Source organism: Penicillium hordei, assembly GCF_028827395.1.
Source record: "Penicillium hordei strain IBT 12815 chromosome Unknown utg000001l_segment0_segment0, whole genome shotgun sequence".
Classification (NCBI taxonomy): domain Eukaryota; kingdom Fungi; phylum Ascomycota; class Eurotiomycetes; order Eurotiales; family Aspergillaceae; genus Penicillium; species Penicillium hordei.
The window spans coordinates 799718-817403 of NW_026623142.1; the positions used below are offsets into that span (position 1 = coordinate 799718).

Below are 17686 nucleotides of genomic sequence, written 5' to 3' on the forward strand. Positions count from 1 at the left end.
ACCCATTCCGGCTGTTAGGACCTAGAAGGCCACCACTTTTCCAGAGATAGTATCTCGGTTCTCAGACAGACCTGGACTAGGAACAAAAAAAAAAAAAAAAAAATCATAAAGCTGTGCTGAGAGGCCGTTGGCTCTGGAGCGAACATTTATTTGCAGTCACTTGCAGCAGAAGCACATTCAACATAGCGTGACAAGTGCACTCTGGGCCAGCCAAAGTCTGTGAGCGGCGACCCGGTCTATTTTAAATTTGATGATCAGGCAAGGCGGGTGTGGTTTTCGGGCAATGAAGCCAACACTGTTGAGATCACCTCCTTCAAATTGGAAAAGCTGCCCTTTGGTCGATTGCCATGTGGGTAGGATTCACCAGATTATTCCTCGAGGGGTTTTCGCGCTTGATAAATGTGCAGAAGGTTGTATGTTTTGATTCTTTTGTCGAAAGCTTCCTGCTTGACATCGAATGCAATACGGTCAATCTGCTCCCTGGACCAAGAAAGAACCCGACTGAAAGGAGCCAGGCACATTGGCTGAACGCTCTCAGAAATAGCCAAATTGTACCAGCGCGCCACCTTCTGCTCGTGGGAATCAGGATGCCATGGATTCATAGGCAATCCCACAATCTGGTGGTCGATCTCAGTGAAGCCCGCTTCTTGCAAATTCCGGATTGTCTCGTTTGAGCTGTGGGCCAGGGGCCGCATGGTGGCTTCAGTTGCATGCTTCAAGGTCGAGTACCAGCTAGCCATAGCGCGTCCCGGTTCGCCATCCTTATCCTCAACACGGGGCCGGAAATCGATTTCGACCTGCTCAAACCAGGCACCTGGCCGGAGATGCTGGAAGACTCGTCGATAGAGACTTGGCCAACTTGCGACACTTCCACATCCCATCTGCAAATGGATGATATCCCATGAATCCTCGCCCAAGGTCCAGGGCGCCTCAAAGTCGAATGGGGCATAGAAATCGCAGTTCTTTGGGAAATTGGCCGGTTGTATTGGCGCAAGGTCAACACCGACCACGAAGGAATTCGGGAATTTGTTCGCAACTTCAATGCTCCATATACCCGTTCCACAACCCAGGTCGAGAATTCTAGACCCCGGGGGATGTGGTGCATAGATCAAGCCATCCTCGGCCCGTGCAACCGTGAACAGTTTGTGGAATATGTCGAGACGGTCCTGTTCTTCCTCGTCGCACGGGAGCGGGTAGATTCCTTTCCGATAGCCGTGATACGTTCGGCCGTTCTCCTTGTGATTCGGGTATTTCTCGGGAATCCTGTTCGGACGGGGGTCAATCATTGAATCTACACAATTGAGTATAGAGTGACATACTTGCGATCAGAAATTATGATCGGAGATGATCGCGATACTTGAGATGTGTTCGACGTGTGGGATGCCTGCGTGGCCACCGATCCATTGCTAGTAAAGCGAGCGTTCCTGCGAGGATCTTTATCGACCGGATCTCTGTCGATCAGCGTGTACAAGTCCATGGCGGAAGACGGCTGTCGTGATCGGACTCGATCACTCGCCACGGAGTGCGAGTAGTATCTAGAGTGGCCGGCATCGCTCGCTGGGGTCGACTCGGACTTGTATCGTTTGGGCGGGGGTGGAGAATTTATGGGAGGCAGGTGCCGCATCCTGGAATCCCCGTTCGTAAACATTTTCGGCAGCGACGTGCGGTCAGGCGCGGGAAAGGACCCAGGAGATTCTCTGTAAGACATGTTTATATCGGCAATCAATCAATGATCGCGCAAGATATCCGAGACAGTTGTGAATCGACCGATCATGCCAGTCATGAATGAAACAATAAGAAAAGAGCAGATTAGGTATGAGACACTAAACCACAGCGAAAGCACACGAGCAAGTGTGATGAGCTCGAGCCAAATGAGAGGTTCTGCCACAGGGCGGATTGCACGGTCGCGTGAAGCCCAGGGATTCGAGGTTCTCGGAAAATTGGCTCAAATTGGCGCAGTTTGATGTCCAGCGTCAGCTCCAACTTCAAGTGACAAGAGAAAGCTGAGGAGGAGGTTTTTTAAGGTTGTTAAGCTGCGGTTTCCTTCCCGTCGGGCCCACGGGTAGCGGGGTGCGGGTAAAGCAACCAGCAAAGAAAGAGAATGGCAGAACAAGGATGAGAGAAGGGAAAATGAGGAAAGAAGTCTAGTGCAGAATTCTGTGCAGAAGTACGGAGTAGTCCGTACAGCAGAAAAGTACGATCCGCGCTACCGGTACTCGTTGTATCGGGTACTTGGACATTTTTACAATAATTTGAACATTTTGAATATTTGATCTTATGTCGATCTATGAAACATTTGATAATTTCATTTTAGTTATATCAATTATACTACGTAATCCGTAATCCGTAATCCGTCTCCGTACAAAGTAATCGTAATCTCATAATCGAATATATTATATTACATCTATGTACAGACTTTTTCATGCACAGGCATCCCAGAGCACTGGTTGAGGGAGCTAAACCAATTAGGGCTTTGGGTCCTTAAATCCTAGGAATATAAGTCCTTTGCTTTCTTGGCTCTTTTGACTTTGTTGAATGTAAAATTCGACCTTCTACGGAGTAATCGTAATAGGAATACTTACGAATCACTAAACTCCATAAGAGCTAGATTGACATGGACCAAAAGGTCGACCCACGCCCTAGCGGGATGCGGACCGTCTGGGCCTCTCATTTCCAGGGATTCCACTTGATGAGGGCCCAACGGACTGGTAAAGGCGTCAATCGAGGTAACCTTGGGTAAGCGTGGCGCTCTTCACTTCCTTGGCCTAGTAATAATCGGTGTATACTCCGTATAATACATAATATACATAACATATCATACAAATAACATATTATATATATTGTATATATTATATATAACTATAACTCTCTCGGTGCCACTTTGGGGAACCTTGGAATGTTTATGTACTCCGACTGTCATACACTCTGCATTCTGCTCTGAAATAAAAAATTAAAAAATGTCCAACCTTGCAATTTGTAGGTAGTATGCCTGATAAATCCCCCCTCACCGCAACCCAGAGCCCTGGGTCCGTGGATGTGACATTGGAGCGAATCAAGTCGGATACCACATCTTGACCAACACTTTAGCTGCGCCCCGACCCTGGTAATCATTTACTTGGACGGATTCTTTTGTGACATGTAAGAATGACCCTAAGACCACCCCGCTGGGTCAGGTCATGACTCGTGTCAAGACCCTTCACACTTTTTTTATTTTTCTTTCTAACCTACGGGGTATACACCTACACCTCCATATACTGCGTATATATCATGCATTATACATGTCAACATTCCCCCCAAGCCCAATAATGGTCCAGGGTCTTTCCCCATTAGGTTATTTTGGGGCTTCCCAGGACACCGGGTCCGTCCATCCCGGCCCGGGTGCTGATTCACATTAATAAAACCTATTATCCATGTTATTCGGCCTTCGGCCCCGGAATTGTTGGGGACTCCTCATAAGGTACAAAGAATTATGGTCAAACCCCGTGTCTCCTTGCATGTTACATACCCTGTACAATTAATATATGGAGTACCCCGTATATTTCACGCGATCCAACGCTTGCCGCGCTGATTCCTGGTCTTTCCAGCCACTGAGACTGACTCATTGAGGGATATTGATCGTCCAAAACCTGCCCAATACTCTTGGTACTGACAGCTCATGGGATTGGGTTTAACAAGAGTGCATCATGCATTAGTTAGTTATCTGGGAGGGACTAAAATCTAGCGTACATTGTACATACTTTGTCTTGCCCCTTATTCTGGACTAGAAGCAAATGGATTTTCAATTTCGAGGTTTTTGTGATAAGCCAAAGGAATCTTTTGAATTTTGTTAATATATTGTATACTATTTGAGTAAACAAATTAGTGAATTATAAGGACGGAGTACAGGACCCTCGGGATGTACATGTACATCGTGCTCTGTACACAGACATTGCGCCCCACGTCCCGCCAGGAAATTTTCCCTGGCCAAACCCCGACCTCACCGGCCAAATTGAGTAAAATGCTCCAATAATACATAAAACTCAAATATCAAAACACACATATCAAGTCAGAGACATTAATCACCAATTCGGAAACATTGATCGCTGCCCCTCACATCAGCCACAACCGGATCACCCCAGAGATCAACCTCTCTATATCAAATTCCAAAGCGAAAGCGAGTTCCAGCCACACAGCAGGCAACGGGACTATCAGCTCCCCCAAATCGCACAATGCACACACTCAAAGCAGTGGCCTCATCGACTCTGTCGCTGCCGGCAGATAATTACATCTACTCGATCGTCCCCTCAGCGCCGGGGACTTTCGCCGCCATCTCATCAGATGATTCGCTACGGGTGTTTGATGCCGCCGATCTCGATCGCGGATCTGTGATCTCAAATGCTACTCACAATGGCGGTGTTACCGCATTGCGCAGCTTCGCCATGGGCGAGTCGCACCTCTTAGCTACCGGTGGCCGTGATGGGAAGGTGAAGGTTTGGGATGTTCGGGCTGGGAATGGGAGTCCGGTTGTGGAGATGGAAACGGGTGAGTTTGTTTTGGTTAAGCTTTTTTTTTTTTTTTTTTTTGGTTTTCATTTTGGAGGTTTTTATGCATCTGTTGCCTGTTTGGGTTGTCTTCGGGAACCTGCTTGGACCACTGCATTTTTGTGATTTGCAGCTGCATTTCCGGTCGCCTATTACTGATATTCGAGGAATTTATCGACGCTTGGATTCAAGGATAGTCCTGGCTTGGTTGCGGGTTTTTGTTGCTTTGTTATCAAAGACATATTTGCTAATTCATTGTTTCATGTGTCTAGCGAAGAAGTCGCCTGTTCTGTCTGTGGCTTGTAACCCGGAGACAAACACTATTGTTGCGGGAACGGAGCTTGTCTCTTCGCAGGCGGTCGTTGCATTCTGGTAGGTTTCATTTTATACTTCGTTCTTGACTTGAATGCTGGGCCCAGCATTATCATTTGATCATATCGGGATCCGTCTTCCAACCCTAAAACAGAAACAGCTGTGTTCTATCACTAACCAACAAATAGGGACATCCGCTCCCCCCAGGAATTCAGTCTTCAGTATGTGGAGAGCCACAACGACGATATCACTGAGGTAAGTATACCTCCATTCTAAGCCCGGCGCCCCCAACATCCCCCACCATCCAATTCAATACCCACATGCAGTACCAGCCAGACTAACCATTACCTCGGCACCTTGCCTGTTACCGATGGTACACAGCTCCAATATCACCCGACCCGCAGCAACATCTTACTCTCCGGCAGCACGGACGGACTAGTAAACATCTACGATACGACCGTAACAGACGAAGACGAAGCCCTGGTGCAAGTGATCAATCACGGCTCCGTACATCATGCTGGGTTCCTGTCGGAGCGCACCATCTTCGCCCTCAGCCACGACGAGCACTTCTCCGTGTACCCGGCCACAGACCCGGATGATTCCTCGCAGGAGCCCGAGCCCGTGCATTTCGGTGACGTGCGCGACCCGCTGGGATGCGAGTATGTTGCGCAACTATGTGTCAGTGCACAGGGCCCGTATATCGCCGCTGGAAATAAGATGTATGTTTCTTGTCTTGTTTTGTGTCTTTTTCTTGTGTTCGGTGCTCGGAAGAAGTCGTGACACGCACACGTGCTGTTGTGCTTGTATTTTTCTGGGTTCTTGGGCTGGGCTTGTGGGTGTTTGCTAACTAATGTCTTGCAGTGACAACCGTCTCGATCTTGTCCCACTCGTTTCCAGCCCGTCGTGGAAGTTAGACCGGGATAATTTGTGGCGCTTGCCCCGTGCTCATTGCGAGGAGGTTGTGCGCTCAGTGTATTTGGATGAACAGGTACGTTTTTCAGGGAATGCTTCTTGTGATATGTTACATACATCTGTTGGGCTGATTTGGCTTTCGTTGTTTAACCCTCGCTAACCCAACTATCTCGATCAGAGTCAATCAGTCTTCACCTGTGGTGAGGATGGCTTCGTGCGGGCATGGAGACCTGCTGAGGGGAGTGATGCTCCAGTCCAGACTGGGTCTGCAAAGGCTCGCCCGAAGGAGAAGAAGAAGGATAGGTTCAAGCCGTACTAGTCTGTATACTGTGTGCGGGTGGATGCATCTGCATCTGCTGTTGACGGCTGTCTGTTGTGTATCATTGGGTGTTTGGGTGGGTAAAAAAGGTAAAAATAGATAGTCCTGCACTTAGGTCATATGAGGTTATGTCGTTATTATTCGAATTAATGTAGTTTGTAAAATTAATTGGTTGTTTGATTATTGGATTGATAGTATCTACTTTATAGATTAAAATATATTTCTGACCTATGACCTTTGTTAGGGCATAAATTTTGAGTTTAAACCCACGTATTTTTTTGAACGTTGTCATCAACTGAATTTACATTGTGCAGAAAGTAATTTTCTCTTTCAAAAACCAAAAAAGCTATACATCCATTCCTATTGAAGAAAAAAAAAAAAAAAAAACAAAAACAAAAACAAAAAGAAGTACATAGTCCGCCCGTCACGTGAATCTGAACAAGAAATCTTATCTCTAACCTTTTTTTTCCTTATCCAAACTTTTTTTTGCACAAGGAACCCTCTCAAATCCCCTCTCCTCCAATTCCACAACATACATAACCAAGACCCAACCGAAATACCCAAGATTCAAAAAGCCAATCTTCGTTGCCCACCCAAACTCTACAATCCAAGGGCAAACACCTCACCCACCACAAAATGGACGCCCAAGCCTACCTAATCAAACACGGCTGGTCCGGTCCCGGCAACCCATTGAACCCAAACAAACGACCGGGCGCACACAGTGGACTAGGCCTCACCCGACCACTCCTTGTATCGCGCAAAGCGAACAACCACGGCGTGGGCAAGAAGACAACAAAAGACCCGACGAACCAGTGGTGGCTGCGCGGCTTCGAAGATGCACTGAAGGGTGTCGGGAATGACAGTTTCGAAGCCAACTCAGCGCGCGAGAATAACGCGCTGACGAGTGAGCTTTATCGGCATTTTGTGAGGGGGGATGGGTTGGCTGGTACACTTGAGGGGAACGATAAGAAAAAAGACGAGAGCGGAACGTCTACTTCTACCTCCAAGTCGAAGCGCAAGCGTGAGGATGAGGATGATGGCGATCGCACGACTAGGAAATTGGCCAAGGCTACGCGGAAGGTGGAGAAGGCGGAGAGGAAGGAAGCGAGACGTGTGAAGAGGGCTGCAAAGGCTGAGAGGAAGGAGAAGAAGATTGCTGGGAAGCTTGCGAAGAAGGCTTTGAAGGAGAAGAAGCGTACTGCTTCCGAGGAGGATTATCCCACCCCCACGTCGATTGATCAGGAGTCTGATCAGACTGGGGCAGAGAACACGGAGACGGATGAGGTTGCTGCGCGGCTAGAGAAGGCGGCGAAAAATGAGAAGAAGGAGAGCAAGAAGGCTAAGAGCATAGGAGGTGATGGGGTCGTTGAAGACTCAAAAAAAAAGTCTAAAAAGGAGAAGAAGGACAAGAAGAAGGCTAAAGCCTGATGTCCCTTTTGTTCTAACTATTTTGATATTGGAGCGCTTTACATGCATGTCAGGACCATGTATAAAATTCTGCATATACCAGTTTTATCTTACGCCATCTAGAAACCAAGATACCCTTTTTGTTTGGCGAAATCACGACTTGCAACCATAGGAAATGTAAATGTCTATCTTTTGCTTTTGTGTTGAATTTAAGCTATGCTGGTAACTTTCCAGGATTACCGGATAGAATCCACGGTCTTTTCTCCCAAAACTCATCTTTGATGATATCGACATGGTCAACCACGACCTGTGCTTTCCGGCGCAGTTTGCGGATCTTGTCTTGCTGTGACCTTGACTGCTGAGACTCGACCACCAGTGATTCTTCGTCTGCAGATGATTTGGTAGGCTTAGGTTCCTCCAGCTCGTACTGTTGAGATGTTAGAATGGGCCAAGACAGAATGAAAGCCGACATGGAAATTGGCGCATACCTGGCGATAGAGAACAGTTCCCTTTTTATAGATCTCCAGCTCGTTATTGTAGTTGATACCAAACCGCTTGAAGAGAATCTCGTTCTTGTCCGCAGACACAGTACCCTGATACCAAGTCAATTACCTGTACTTCGAATTGGAAGAACAATAGCCCACCTTTAACTCTTGCTCGGCATCTGTGTTGCTCATTCCACCTTGCAGCACCATTGTCCAGAAGGTAGTGTTGTAGAGGTTATTGATATGACCTAGTCATATTAGGTTAGCCATATGTGGTTCAAAACCAGGGTATCGCGAGACCATATCGCCATGCGACAGTCACTTACAATCAACCTGTCTCCAGCTCATATAATCACGGAGAATACGGTTATTTGGGTAGACAATCGCACGCCCATCGAAAGAGGGCAGATACGGTGGCAGGAGAGGTCTTTCAGGAAAGTACTCGCTCCACTTGTAAATGTAGTGTGCTGTGAACGTAGAGACGATGGTGGTCACTAGTTTCCTGCATAGAAGAAGCCCTGTCAACGGCCGTTGTTGCAAATTACACTGTAGGAGATAGAAGCAAAGAGGGAATACTCACCCATTGCGCCGCTCAAAAAGTTGGCAGTTAGGGTGGAAGACAAAACTGAGGGAGTACTGTTAGTGATTGCGAGGATAGCAATGAAACGAGCTGGACATACCTGAATTCGTCACTGACTCCGTAGGCGATGCATAGGTCCGGAAGCTCTTTCATGACCTCAACTGCCGCAGCATTCATCAAATCTAGTGCCCGGCGGTCATTGGGTTTCGCGAAAGCATAGTGATCAGAGAGTCTATGGATGTTAGACTCTGAGTACACAGATGAAAGCATTGTTGCAGCCATATCATCATACGTTGCTGAAAGATACGCATAGGAAGACGGATACTTCTTGCATGAAGATTCCTTATGCATAGAACATCCCTATAAGTAACGAGAGATGGAGACTCACTTGTGAAATCCTCGTCCATCAATGCGGACCACAATCCACGTATTGGGGAGCAGCACATCCGGCTGCTCGAAGGACTTGACGTACTCAAATCTGTGTTCTTTCAGTAGCTGGACTAAATTTTTTTTTTTGGAAATTTCAATGCTTACCTTGAGTTCGCCATTATTTGATCTATTGGACTTTTGATGTTAAGTGACGAATACGCCCGGAGAATGGAAGTTCCAAGGTTGTCATTTTGTGCGATTTCTGCCCGCCCGCATTTGCCCCAGTCACTCGAGGGGTTCGATTTTGAGGACTTGAAGTGGTTTGATGGATAAGACTAATACAATAATTTTCTGTGAAGACGATAGGGTCACTACAGTATCTAGGTGTACCCAGATAGTTGTTATGTATAATAATAAGAAGAAAAAGTCCATAAATAAAACTAGTATGTTGTTGAGATGCATATCAAAAACCCTAAGAGAGCAGGATACTTTAGAATCTAGGAAATGAAAGTGAAAGGACAAAACCAAGATGGTCTTAATATACATGTGAGAATCATGAGTTCTCAACCTCAGGAATCTCTTCATCGCCAGTCTCACTGGCTCGCTCGCTAGTCTCGCTGGCCTTGTCAGACTTGCGAGACTTACGAGAAAAGAACCCTAGGCTGCTGCGGGTGGAGCGGTCCGCGGATGTCACACTTGAGACAGTGCTATCGACACTCTTGCCGAGCTGCGCTTCGCTGGCCGCATCCTCGTCAATATCACCTTGCGAGGATTCACCTTTCTTAGAGAAAAGCCCCGAGCGATCCTTCCATGAGCTGAACTTGCTGGAACTGCCCTTGCGCGTGATCTTGCGAATGAACGACTCCTTGGAGGCATTGTCCATGGAAGTCCCGGATGGCATGCGCTCCAAGGATTCATATGAATCGCCAGTGAAAAGGGACAGGGAGCGAGATGTGCGAGAGTCAGAAGGAGATCCATCGTACTCGTGAATATCAAATGGACTATCGGGATCATTGCTCTTGTCTGTGTCTATTTCCGACTTCTCGCCCGTGAGAACCGCCGTGAACGCCGGAGCAGCGGGGTTCAGCTTTGGGGTCAACGGTCGATGAGACGATGACGGACGAGTACCAATCGGTGCCTGGAGGGGCCGATGATGGCGATCAAACGTGTCCTCCACGAAATCAGGCTCGCCGGTTAGACCGAGAGGAAGATGACCCGACGATCCATACTGGATTGAAGGTCGCCGAGAAGGAGCTCGAGACCAATTGGATGGCGCGGCCCAGTCAAATCCAAGCGGGCTGTTGCGGTGTCCAGCATTATCAGTCGATGGCCACCCGAAATGGCGGTTGTCTGTCGAGGGGTGCGGAAGCTGATTTGGTGTGTCGAATGAGGTCGACGAAGGTCGTGGGGATAGAGAACCGCGTCGAACGCCACCGAGAAGCGATGATGGATCAATAGGATCATGTCGAGGACTGAATTGATTGTACCCACTGCTAAGATCGGGATTCCCACGGGTCCCAGCACCGCCAAAGCCAAACTTGCTGGATGAAAAGATATTCGAGAAAGCAGCTCGTCGGGAGGGCGCATGATCAGAAGAGCTGTCCATGGTAACACCAGCCGTGTTGCTTCGAGGGAACAATGACCTCGGGTTTGCCCAATTACCAGTATAGCTCGATCGTCGCCGGCGTGCACCGATTGGATCCAATTCGTCAACATTGCGAGGGAAGGATTGGCTCTGACCGGGTTTCAAAGAACCCAGCATAGGAGATTCATCTGCCAGGGTTTTCCCACGAGGTCGGTGGAAACCGAAAAGTCCAGAAAGCTTTCGGGAAGCGCTTTTCGGGGCTTCCCCAGCAGCAGACAAATGGACACCTTGGGATTCATCCTGCCGATTTTGAGTCTCTAGTGGGCTGGCAAATATACTGCCCGCTCGACTGTCCGAAGAAACAGGCGACACTGGGCCGTGACCGAAGCTGTCCAAGGGAGTACTGGATGCCTCCATAGTTGCAAATCTTGGACGAATTATAGATCGTGGGAATTCCGGCGATTCCTCGTCACCAAGGAGATCGGATGGCAAGAGGGCATCCGCACGGGGACTCATTTGCGGGTTGTTGAAAGCGACTTCCGTATCGGAGCGCATGATCTCGGGGGGATCGGACAAGCCTGGAAGGGCCATACCGTTATTGATATTGAAAAACGCGGAGCTGGGAGCAAATGTAGGCGAGTGACCGGACGGGTTGTAGTTGACGGTATTTGGAAACGACGTTTCGACACCCGGGTAGTTCAGAGGGGAAGACATATTGCTGTTGAGTGAGCTGCGATGGCGACGGGGACGAATGGTGGCAGTATTTGACATATCAAGATCCAAGGTCGGGAAGGCAAAGGGTCCTGAGCTGCTGGGTCGTTGGGCTGTAAGCCACTTTAGACGTTCTTGGGCTTCTTGATATTGTTGCTGGGCTTGTGTGTGCAGATTCACAAGTGTAGCGTAACGTGCGTGTAGGTTACCCAGCTTGTGCTCCCACTGACGAGCTCGCTCGTTGTCGATCCGATCCAGCTCCTTGCCATCTTCACTATCGCCTTCTTGCAATCCCATTCTTTCTTCTTCAAGCTTCTTGACCCGTCCTCCTTTATCCTGAATCTCATCATCGATGGTCTTCATCTCCCCCTGCTCTTTCGCGATCTTGGCTCGGACCTCATCTGCTCGCACCGTCCCTTCTTCTTCGATTCTGGCCTTGTCATCCTTTGCTTGTATAGCATCGGAGTTCATGCGTGAAATCCTCTCCTGCCATCGCAGGATGTCATTCTTGCGCTTCTTGCGCTCCGCCTCTTTCTGCTGAAGAAGTCGCATGCGTTTTGACTTTTCGCCCTGCACGGTCCGGTTGACGCTTTCTAGCTTATAGACATGCTTTTTCAAGTCGCCACTTGCTTCATCCTTCTCCCTGACACGCTTCCGCAATTCACTGCGCTGTTTTTCAAGGTCCTTCAACAGTGCAATATGCTCTTCTTCCTCCTCTGCCCCCTGCTTCTCCACGTTCTCGTTCTCGTGCTGTAACGACTTCAAGCGGTCTGCCAATTGCTCCAAAGTCTCATCTTTGGCGCTTTTTGTTCTGCTCTTGAGTGTTTCTTCGAAATGGCTGTGTGAAACGTCTGTGCTTCCAACCGCGGGTGAAATTTTCCGTCCAGCGGAGGGCCGTTTCCCCGGTAATTGGCCTGCACTATGTTCGCGAGACATTATCGGGGCAGATGGCGTTGGCAGGCCTACTGTAGACCTGGGGATCGAGGCGCGGATAATCGGACCCCCGGCGTTGCCATTCTGCTGGGCTTCGGACAGCGGAAGAGATTTTGTTCGTACATGGAGGATTGCACTGGGCGTCTGAAAGTTGGCGGCACTAACGGAAAGAACACAGATATGATAAATATTCCCAGGTAGCAAATTTGATATTTCCACCGCTGTTTCTGCTCGTTTGGATTCACCGACTAGAGACCGTTAGTGTTTTGTTTAGTGACAGAAAAGTATCATGCGTATCTTATACCTTTCACATTATTCACTTGGATGATATGCTTATGTATTGAGTTATGGAAGTCGGGCTGTTTCCAAGCAAGGCGGATTTCACGGGCTGTGATCTCTTCGAGGGTGACCTCTGGTGGCGGAGGAATGTCGAGACCGAGCTTCTCGACTAGGACCTCATTTGAAGTTTGACATACCTGCCACGCACGGTAGAGAAGCCTTCATACATTGAGTCAGTTGAGCAAAGGAAACGCCGGAACAGACAAGGGACTTACCAGATCAAAGCCCATAAGATCGAGGCAGCGAGAAAGAGGGCCATGACACCTCGCACTCTCACGCGAGGGACCACTGCTGGGTAAGCGTCAAATGCAAAGTATAGCGGCTCATACATCCCAACATCTATAACCCATTGGACGTGGGCAGCGGGATACAGGAGACTTGCAAGGATCGCCAATGCTCTCCGGAGTGGGCGGTGGGATAAGCCCCACGTGATCCAGAACCTTAGCCACCCAAAACAGGTTAGCGCCAAACGGAGATCAGCCGCTACGGGACCTCGGCATTCTACAAGGCTGACATAATCAGAAGTGTTGGGCGTTGAATGCTGTTGACGAAACCAACAAATGTTGGAAGTACGGGGTAGATCGGAATAAATTATTTGTGTCTTCTTCTATCATCAGGCTGAGACTTCATAACACCATCTCCGTGGCTGACATTGTGCTGATATTATCCCGTGACAATGGTTATGTAGCCGCCTTCATTGTCTCAAGTGTCAGTCACATGGGCCTTTTAACTTCCCGATTCTCCAAAAACCTGTCTCAAGTCTTTTTTTTGATCGTTCAGACCTTCTCTTTGCCTCTCTGCATTTCTAGAATTTGCTTCGGATTGGCCTGACTTCACCCAGTTCCACTGTCAAAGGTGCTAGACACCCATTTGGCGGGATGCAGCTCTATCGCTCTATAAGTGGTTCCGTCTCCAAGACATGGAATTCTATCAACCCGGCCACCCTTAGCGGGGCTATTGATGTAATTGTCATAGAGCAAGAAGATGGTATTTGCAGTTCTTTGAGAGGTGGGATTCACGCAAGATACTGATTTGGCTTTTCTCTTTCAAGGCACCCTCGCTTGTTCGCCCTTTCATGTCCGGTTTGGCAAGTTTTCGCTCTTGCGTCCATTTGAGAAAAAGGTGGAATTCAAGGTGAATGGCATAAAACAAGAATATGCCATGAAACTGGGGGAAGGGGGTGAGGCATTCTTTGTCTTTGAAACGACCGATGACATCCCCGCATCCTTGCAGACCTCGCCGTTGGTGTCTCCAGCAGCCAGCCCGAGAGCTCAGAGCGAACCAGATATTCTCCCTTCGCTGCAGGAACCAGATTACCTTGACCTTGACCTGGACAAAGGAAATGGGGATGCATTGTCAGAAGGCGCAAAGACCCCACCGGCGATGGCGATGCCATCGAACAAGCTACGTGCAAACACGGATTTAGGTAAGACACATCTTCAACCCTTAGTTTCGATCCAAGCCATTACTGACTGTTTTAACAGGGACAATAACACCCTTATCACGATCTCCAGACGAATCGGACGTGGCCCGTTCACAGCATGGCTCCTTGAGCAATAAGCCGCCATTTGATCACACACTGTCGGACAATGTGCTTTCAACCAGCTCTCCTCAACACTTTCTGTCCGGTCAATCTGCACATGGGAGTGATGAACCCCATGATATTGATATCGAGGGCGAAACACAACACCGCTCTCGCAGCCCTCCTCTGTCTCCCGAGGAAGCGGTGTCTCGTGCCATTTCGCTGTCAAAGAAGCTGTCTGGTTCCAATATTCCATCACATGTGACCGAGACTGGAGACCTGATGTTGGATATGACTGGCTACAAGAGCAACGAAGAAGATGCCCTCCGCGCGGAGGTTGTTGCGCGCAAGATTCTTGCGGAAGAGCTTGAAGGAAGCTATGATATCGGTGCACTGATTGGAGCCGATGAACACGGCAACCTGTGGATATACAGCAGCGAAGAGTCCAAAGAACTAGCTGATCGGAGAGCCACTCTTCACTCCATGCGGCCGAATATGGGAATGAGCGATGATGCTCTCTCCGACCCAGGATACCACAGTGAAGGCGAACACGCTGTCTTGGAGCCATCGTTGGTTACGCGCCATCATCGAACCAAATCAGATGTCCAGCCCGGCTTTCCTACACCCCCTGACTCACCCTTGCATGATTCCTTCCCCGTCGAAACCCGCAACTATGCCAAGACACTCCGCTTGACAAGTGATCAACTCAAGGCCTTGGAACTGAAGGCCGGCGCCAACACAATGTCTTTCAGCGTCAACAGAGCAATTTGCACTGCGAACATGTATCTGTGGAATGGCAACACCCCGATCGTGATTTCTGATATTGATGGAACTATCACTAAGTCGGATGCGTTGGGACATGTTCTCAATATGATCGGACGAGATTGGACGCACGCGGGAGTCGCCAAGTTGTACACAGACATTGCCAACAATGGGTACAATATCATGTATCTTACGAGTCGGTCTGTCGGCCAGACAGATACCACACGGGCGTATCTTCACGGCATTTGCCAAGATGGATACAGACTACCAAGAGGTCCAGTGATCTGCAGCCCCGATCGCACGATGGCCGCACTGCGGCGGGAAATCTACCTGAGAAAACCCGAAGTTTTCAAGATGGCATGCCTGCGGGATATTCTTAATCTCTTCTGCGGCAAAGAGAATCCCTTCTATGCTGGCTTTGGAAATCGGTTGACTGACGCATTGAGTTATCGTTCTGTGAACATTCCTTCTACCCGGATTTTCACAATCAACTCTAACGCTGAAGTGTCTCTGGATCTGCTTAGTCTCAACAAGTACAAGAGCAGTTATGTGACGATGCAAGAGCTACTCGACCATTTCTTCCCACCAACCACCCTTCTTGTGCATGACGGTGGCGAGGAATATACGGACTTCACTTACTGGAGAAACACACCGCATGAACTCGCAGACTTCTCGACAACAGACAGCGAGGAGGAAGATGAAGATGAAGGTGAAGACGAAGACGAAGACGAGGAAGATGTCGATGAAGACCTGGCCGAAGAAGACGAAGATGGTGATGATGAAGACTACGATGAAGATTTGAGCGAGGGTGAAGGCAGCGAGTACCTTGACGAGGCTGAGTTGACCGAGGGGGATCTCGCCGCAAGCTACATGTCGCAGGACTCGGTTGCCTTGTCCAACCCAGCAGGCTCAATACTTGAGTCGGTGGAAGGGGCTATCGGTGAAGAGGAACTGTCTCCCGTTGCCGAGAAACCACAAGAAGCAACTGAGCCGAGCACAACCTCTCTTCCCATCCGGCCCAAGATGCCTCAGAATCTTTGAACATACACTTACTGCTATTCCTCCCTGACAAGGGATTGATCCCTGGGTATTTCTTGCGTCATAGATACCCGTCTTGCGAGTGCTTTACTTAAGTCGGATTCTGCATTAGATTGCTCGGACAGCGATATATTCAAGTTCAACACTATTGCATGCAGACCTGGAGTTGGAAACTGCATTATACACGGCCGTTTGTGCCTGACACTTTTTAATCCATGGCATTCATGGCGTTTCTGGATTTGTTTTTGTACATTCATGGCGCACATACTCGGAGGATTGAATAGGACCATGAGATGGATAGGATGTAATGAATGAAACAAGTGAATAGACTTGCGCACGCACATTGAATGGCTCAGTATATTATCTAAGGATACTCTAGAATGTAGTAACTAACTAGTTAACTATAGTAATAGCATTACATATGACTGTTTTTCAAGGTGATCTCTAGGGCTGCAGGCAACGCGATTACCTAATCGTGATATTAGTCCACGGGTCGGAGTCCTGGAGCTCATGCTTCTTTTCGGCCTCATTTAGCCATCACTTTGCCTCTCTCCACCCGTACACTGAACGCTACTGGAATATTTGGCTGTTTCCTAGCCTCTGAGTGTTGTGCCAGGAATGCTCCTCGACTACGATTTCCAGGCCTTTTAATCATCACCTAATTCAACGTCGACCACTTTCGCAACACTGCAATTCGCTCTTTGCCTCCTGCTTGATCTTCGGTCAGCAATCTAAGACAAAATGGCATCCCCAGGCCAAACGCAGGTCTCAGCGCCCACAGCACAACCTCTCACCCCGCCCGCCGAATCCTCCTCCGCCGCGAACGGGGCCTCCGCGCCCGCCGCAACAAGCTCCCAGACCCAACCCCATGTCCCAGCAACAGGCCCTTCAACAACAGCGCCACAACCGCCACCAGTACCCGGCATATCAACTCAAGACAGTGGAAAAACGCGACGACCACGGGACGTGCGGCTGGTCCACATGCTCCTCGCCTCACTCGGGGTAACTTCCTACCAAGACCGGGTGCCCCTCCAATTGCTCGACTTCGCATATCGCTACACCGCAAATGTGCTACAAGACTCCGTGCACCTTGCGACGGAAGGATACGCTGCGGCAACAGACGGTACCGCGGGCACAAAGGGCTCCGCCGAAGTGAACAGTGTTTCTCTGCCCGCATTGCGGCTGGCCATTGCCTCCCGCTTGCATTTCCAGTTCCAGACAGGGCTACCGAAGGAGTTCCTTATGGAGGTCGCGTCGGAGAGGAATCGTATTGCTTTGCCCGGTGTATCGCGTGGCTTCGATTCTGCTGCCGGCGCCAATGGCGCTGTTCCTGCGGCGAACCAGAGTGTTGTTATTGGTGGCATGCGTCTACCTCCCGAGCGCTTCTGTCTTACTGGAATGGGGTGGAATATGAAGGATGAGTGGGACAGTGAGGGCGAGGAAGATGAGATGCCTGATGTGATGCAGCAGCCTGGGGCTGGGAAGGGTGTTGGTGGTGATGGAGCTGAAGATAATGAAGACGAGGATGATAATGATGGGAAGATGGAGGATCTTTTCGGCGAAGATACCACTATGGGTGAGGCAGGTGATGGAGACGAGGACCGGAAAATGACTGATGTTTAAGGGAGTGCATTTACGCCCGGGGGTTCTTCTGCCTTTGGCCTTGGGCTGGTGGTGTTTCTGGCGCTTGGTGTTGTCATTCTCCCTTTTCTCTCTAATCTACCATAGGACGGTGTCCTGGCTTTTACTATCATGGAGAGCATCTATTTAATGACTTGTGTCTACAAATTAGGGTCAAATTTCCCTTGCCTAATCATATCGGCAAATAAACTGATAAAGAAGACATCATTCTGGTCAATTAAACCAAGATATGCAATCGTTTGTGTGTATAT

General features: G+C 49.0%; 7 protein-coding genes across 7 annotated transcripts; 4 read left to right on the top strand and 3 right to left on the bottom strand.

Moving 5' to 3' along the window:
- Positions 1 to 368: 368 nt before the first annotated feature.
- On the bottom strand, positions 369 to 1708 carry N7537_000288 (class I SAM-dependent methyltransferase; the record flags this gene model as incomplete). The annotated part of the gene is made up of 2 exons (XM_056891346.1): positions 369 to 1263; positions 1320 to 1708. The coding sequence occupies 2 exons, from the start codon at positions 1706 to 1708 to the stop codon at positions 369 to 371; spliced, it is 1284 nt and encodes a 427-aa protein (XP_056756341.1).
- Positions 1709 to 4208: 2500 nt separating this feature from the next.
- N7537_000289 (WD40 repeat domain-containing protein) lies at positions 4209 to 6063 on the top strand (the record flags this gene model as incomplete). Its single annotated transcript, XM_056891347.1, has 6 exons — positions 4209 to 4521; positions 4793 to 4892; positions 5021 to 5087; positions 5214 to 5551; positions 5694 to 5820; positions 5923 to 6063. 6 exons carry the CDS (start codon positions 4209 to 4211, stop codon positions 6061 to 6063), a joined length of 1086 nt encoding a protein of 361 aa, XP_056756342.1.
- A 636-nt stretch (positions 6064 to 6699) lies between these two features.
- N7537_000290 (uncharacterized protein) lies at positions 6700 to 7491 on the top strand (the record flags this gene model as incomplete). Its single annotated transcript, XM_056891348.1, has 1 exon — positions 6700 to 7491. The coding sequence occupies one exon, from the start codon at positions 6700 to 6702 to the stop codon at positions 7489 to 7491; it is 792 nt and encodes a 263-aa protein (XP_056756343.1).
- A 193-nt stretch (positions 7492 to 7684) lies between these two features.
- Positions 7685 to 9083, bottom strand: N7537_000291 (tRNA guanylyltransferase; the record flags this gene model as incomplete). Its single annotated transcript, XM_056891349.1, has 8 exons — positions 7685 to 7897; positions 7959 to 8063; positions 8115 to 8203; positions 8282 to 8457; positions 8536 to 8580; positions 8636 to 8767; positions 8924 to 9013; positions 9070 to 9083. 8 exons carry the CDS (start codon positions 9081 to 9083, stop codon positions 7685 to 7687), a joined length of 864 nt encoding a protein of 287 aa, XP_056756344.1.
- A 374-nt stretch (positions 9084 to 9457) lies between these two features.
- N7537_000292 (Fibronectin type III domain protein) lies at positions 9458 to 12731 on the bottom strand (the record flags this gene model as incomplete). The annotated part of the gene is made up of 3 exons (XM_056891350.1): positions 9458 to 12381; positions 12438 to 12631; positions 12688 to 12731. The coding sequence occupies 3 exons, from the start codon at positions 12729 to 12731 to the stop codon at positions 9458 to 9460; spliced, it is 3162 nt and encodes a 1053-aa protein (XP_056756345.1).
- A 619-nt stretch (positions 12732 to 13350) lies between these two features.
- Positions 13351 to 15797, top strand: N7537_000293 (putative lipin Smp2; the record flags this gene model as incomplete). Its single annotated transcript, XM_056891351.1, has 3 exons — positions 13351 to 13459; positions 13524 to 13898; positions 13957 to 15797. The coding sequence occupies 3 exons, from the start codon at positions 13351 to 13353 to the stop codon at positions 15795 to 15797; spliced, it is 2325 nt and encodes a 774-aa protein (XP_056756346.1).
- A 738-nt stretch (positions 15798 to 16535) lies between these two features.
- N7537_000294 (putative transcription initiation factor TFIID, 31kD subunit) lies at positions 16536 to 17417 on the top strand (the record flags this gene model as incomplete). The annotated part of the gene is made up of 1 exon (XM_056891352.1): positions 16536 to 17417. One exon carries the CDS (start codon positions 16536 to 16538, stop codon positions 17415 to 17417), a length of 882 nt encoding a protein of 293 aa, XP_056756347.1.
- Positions 17418 to 17686: the final 269 nt, after the last annotated feature.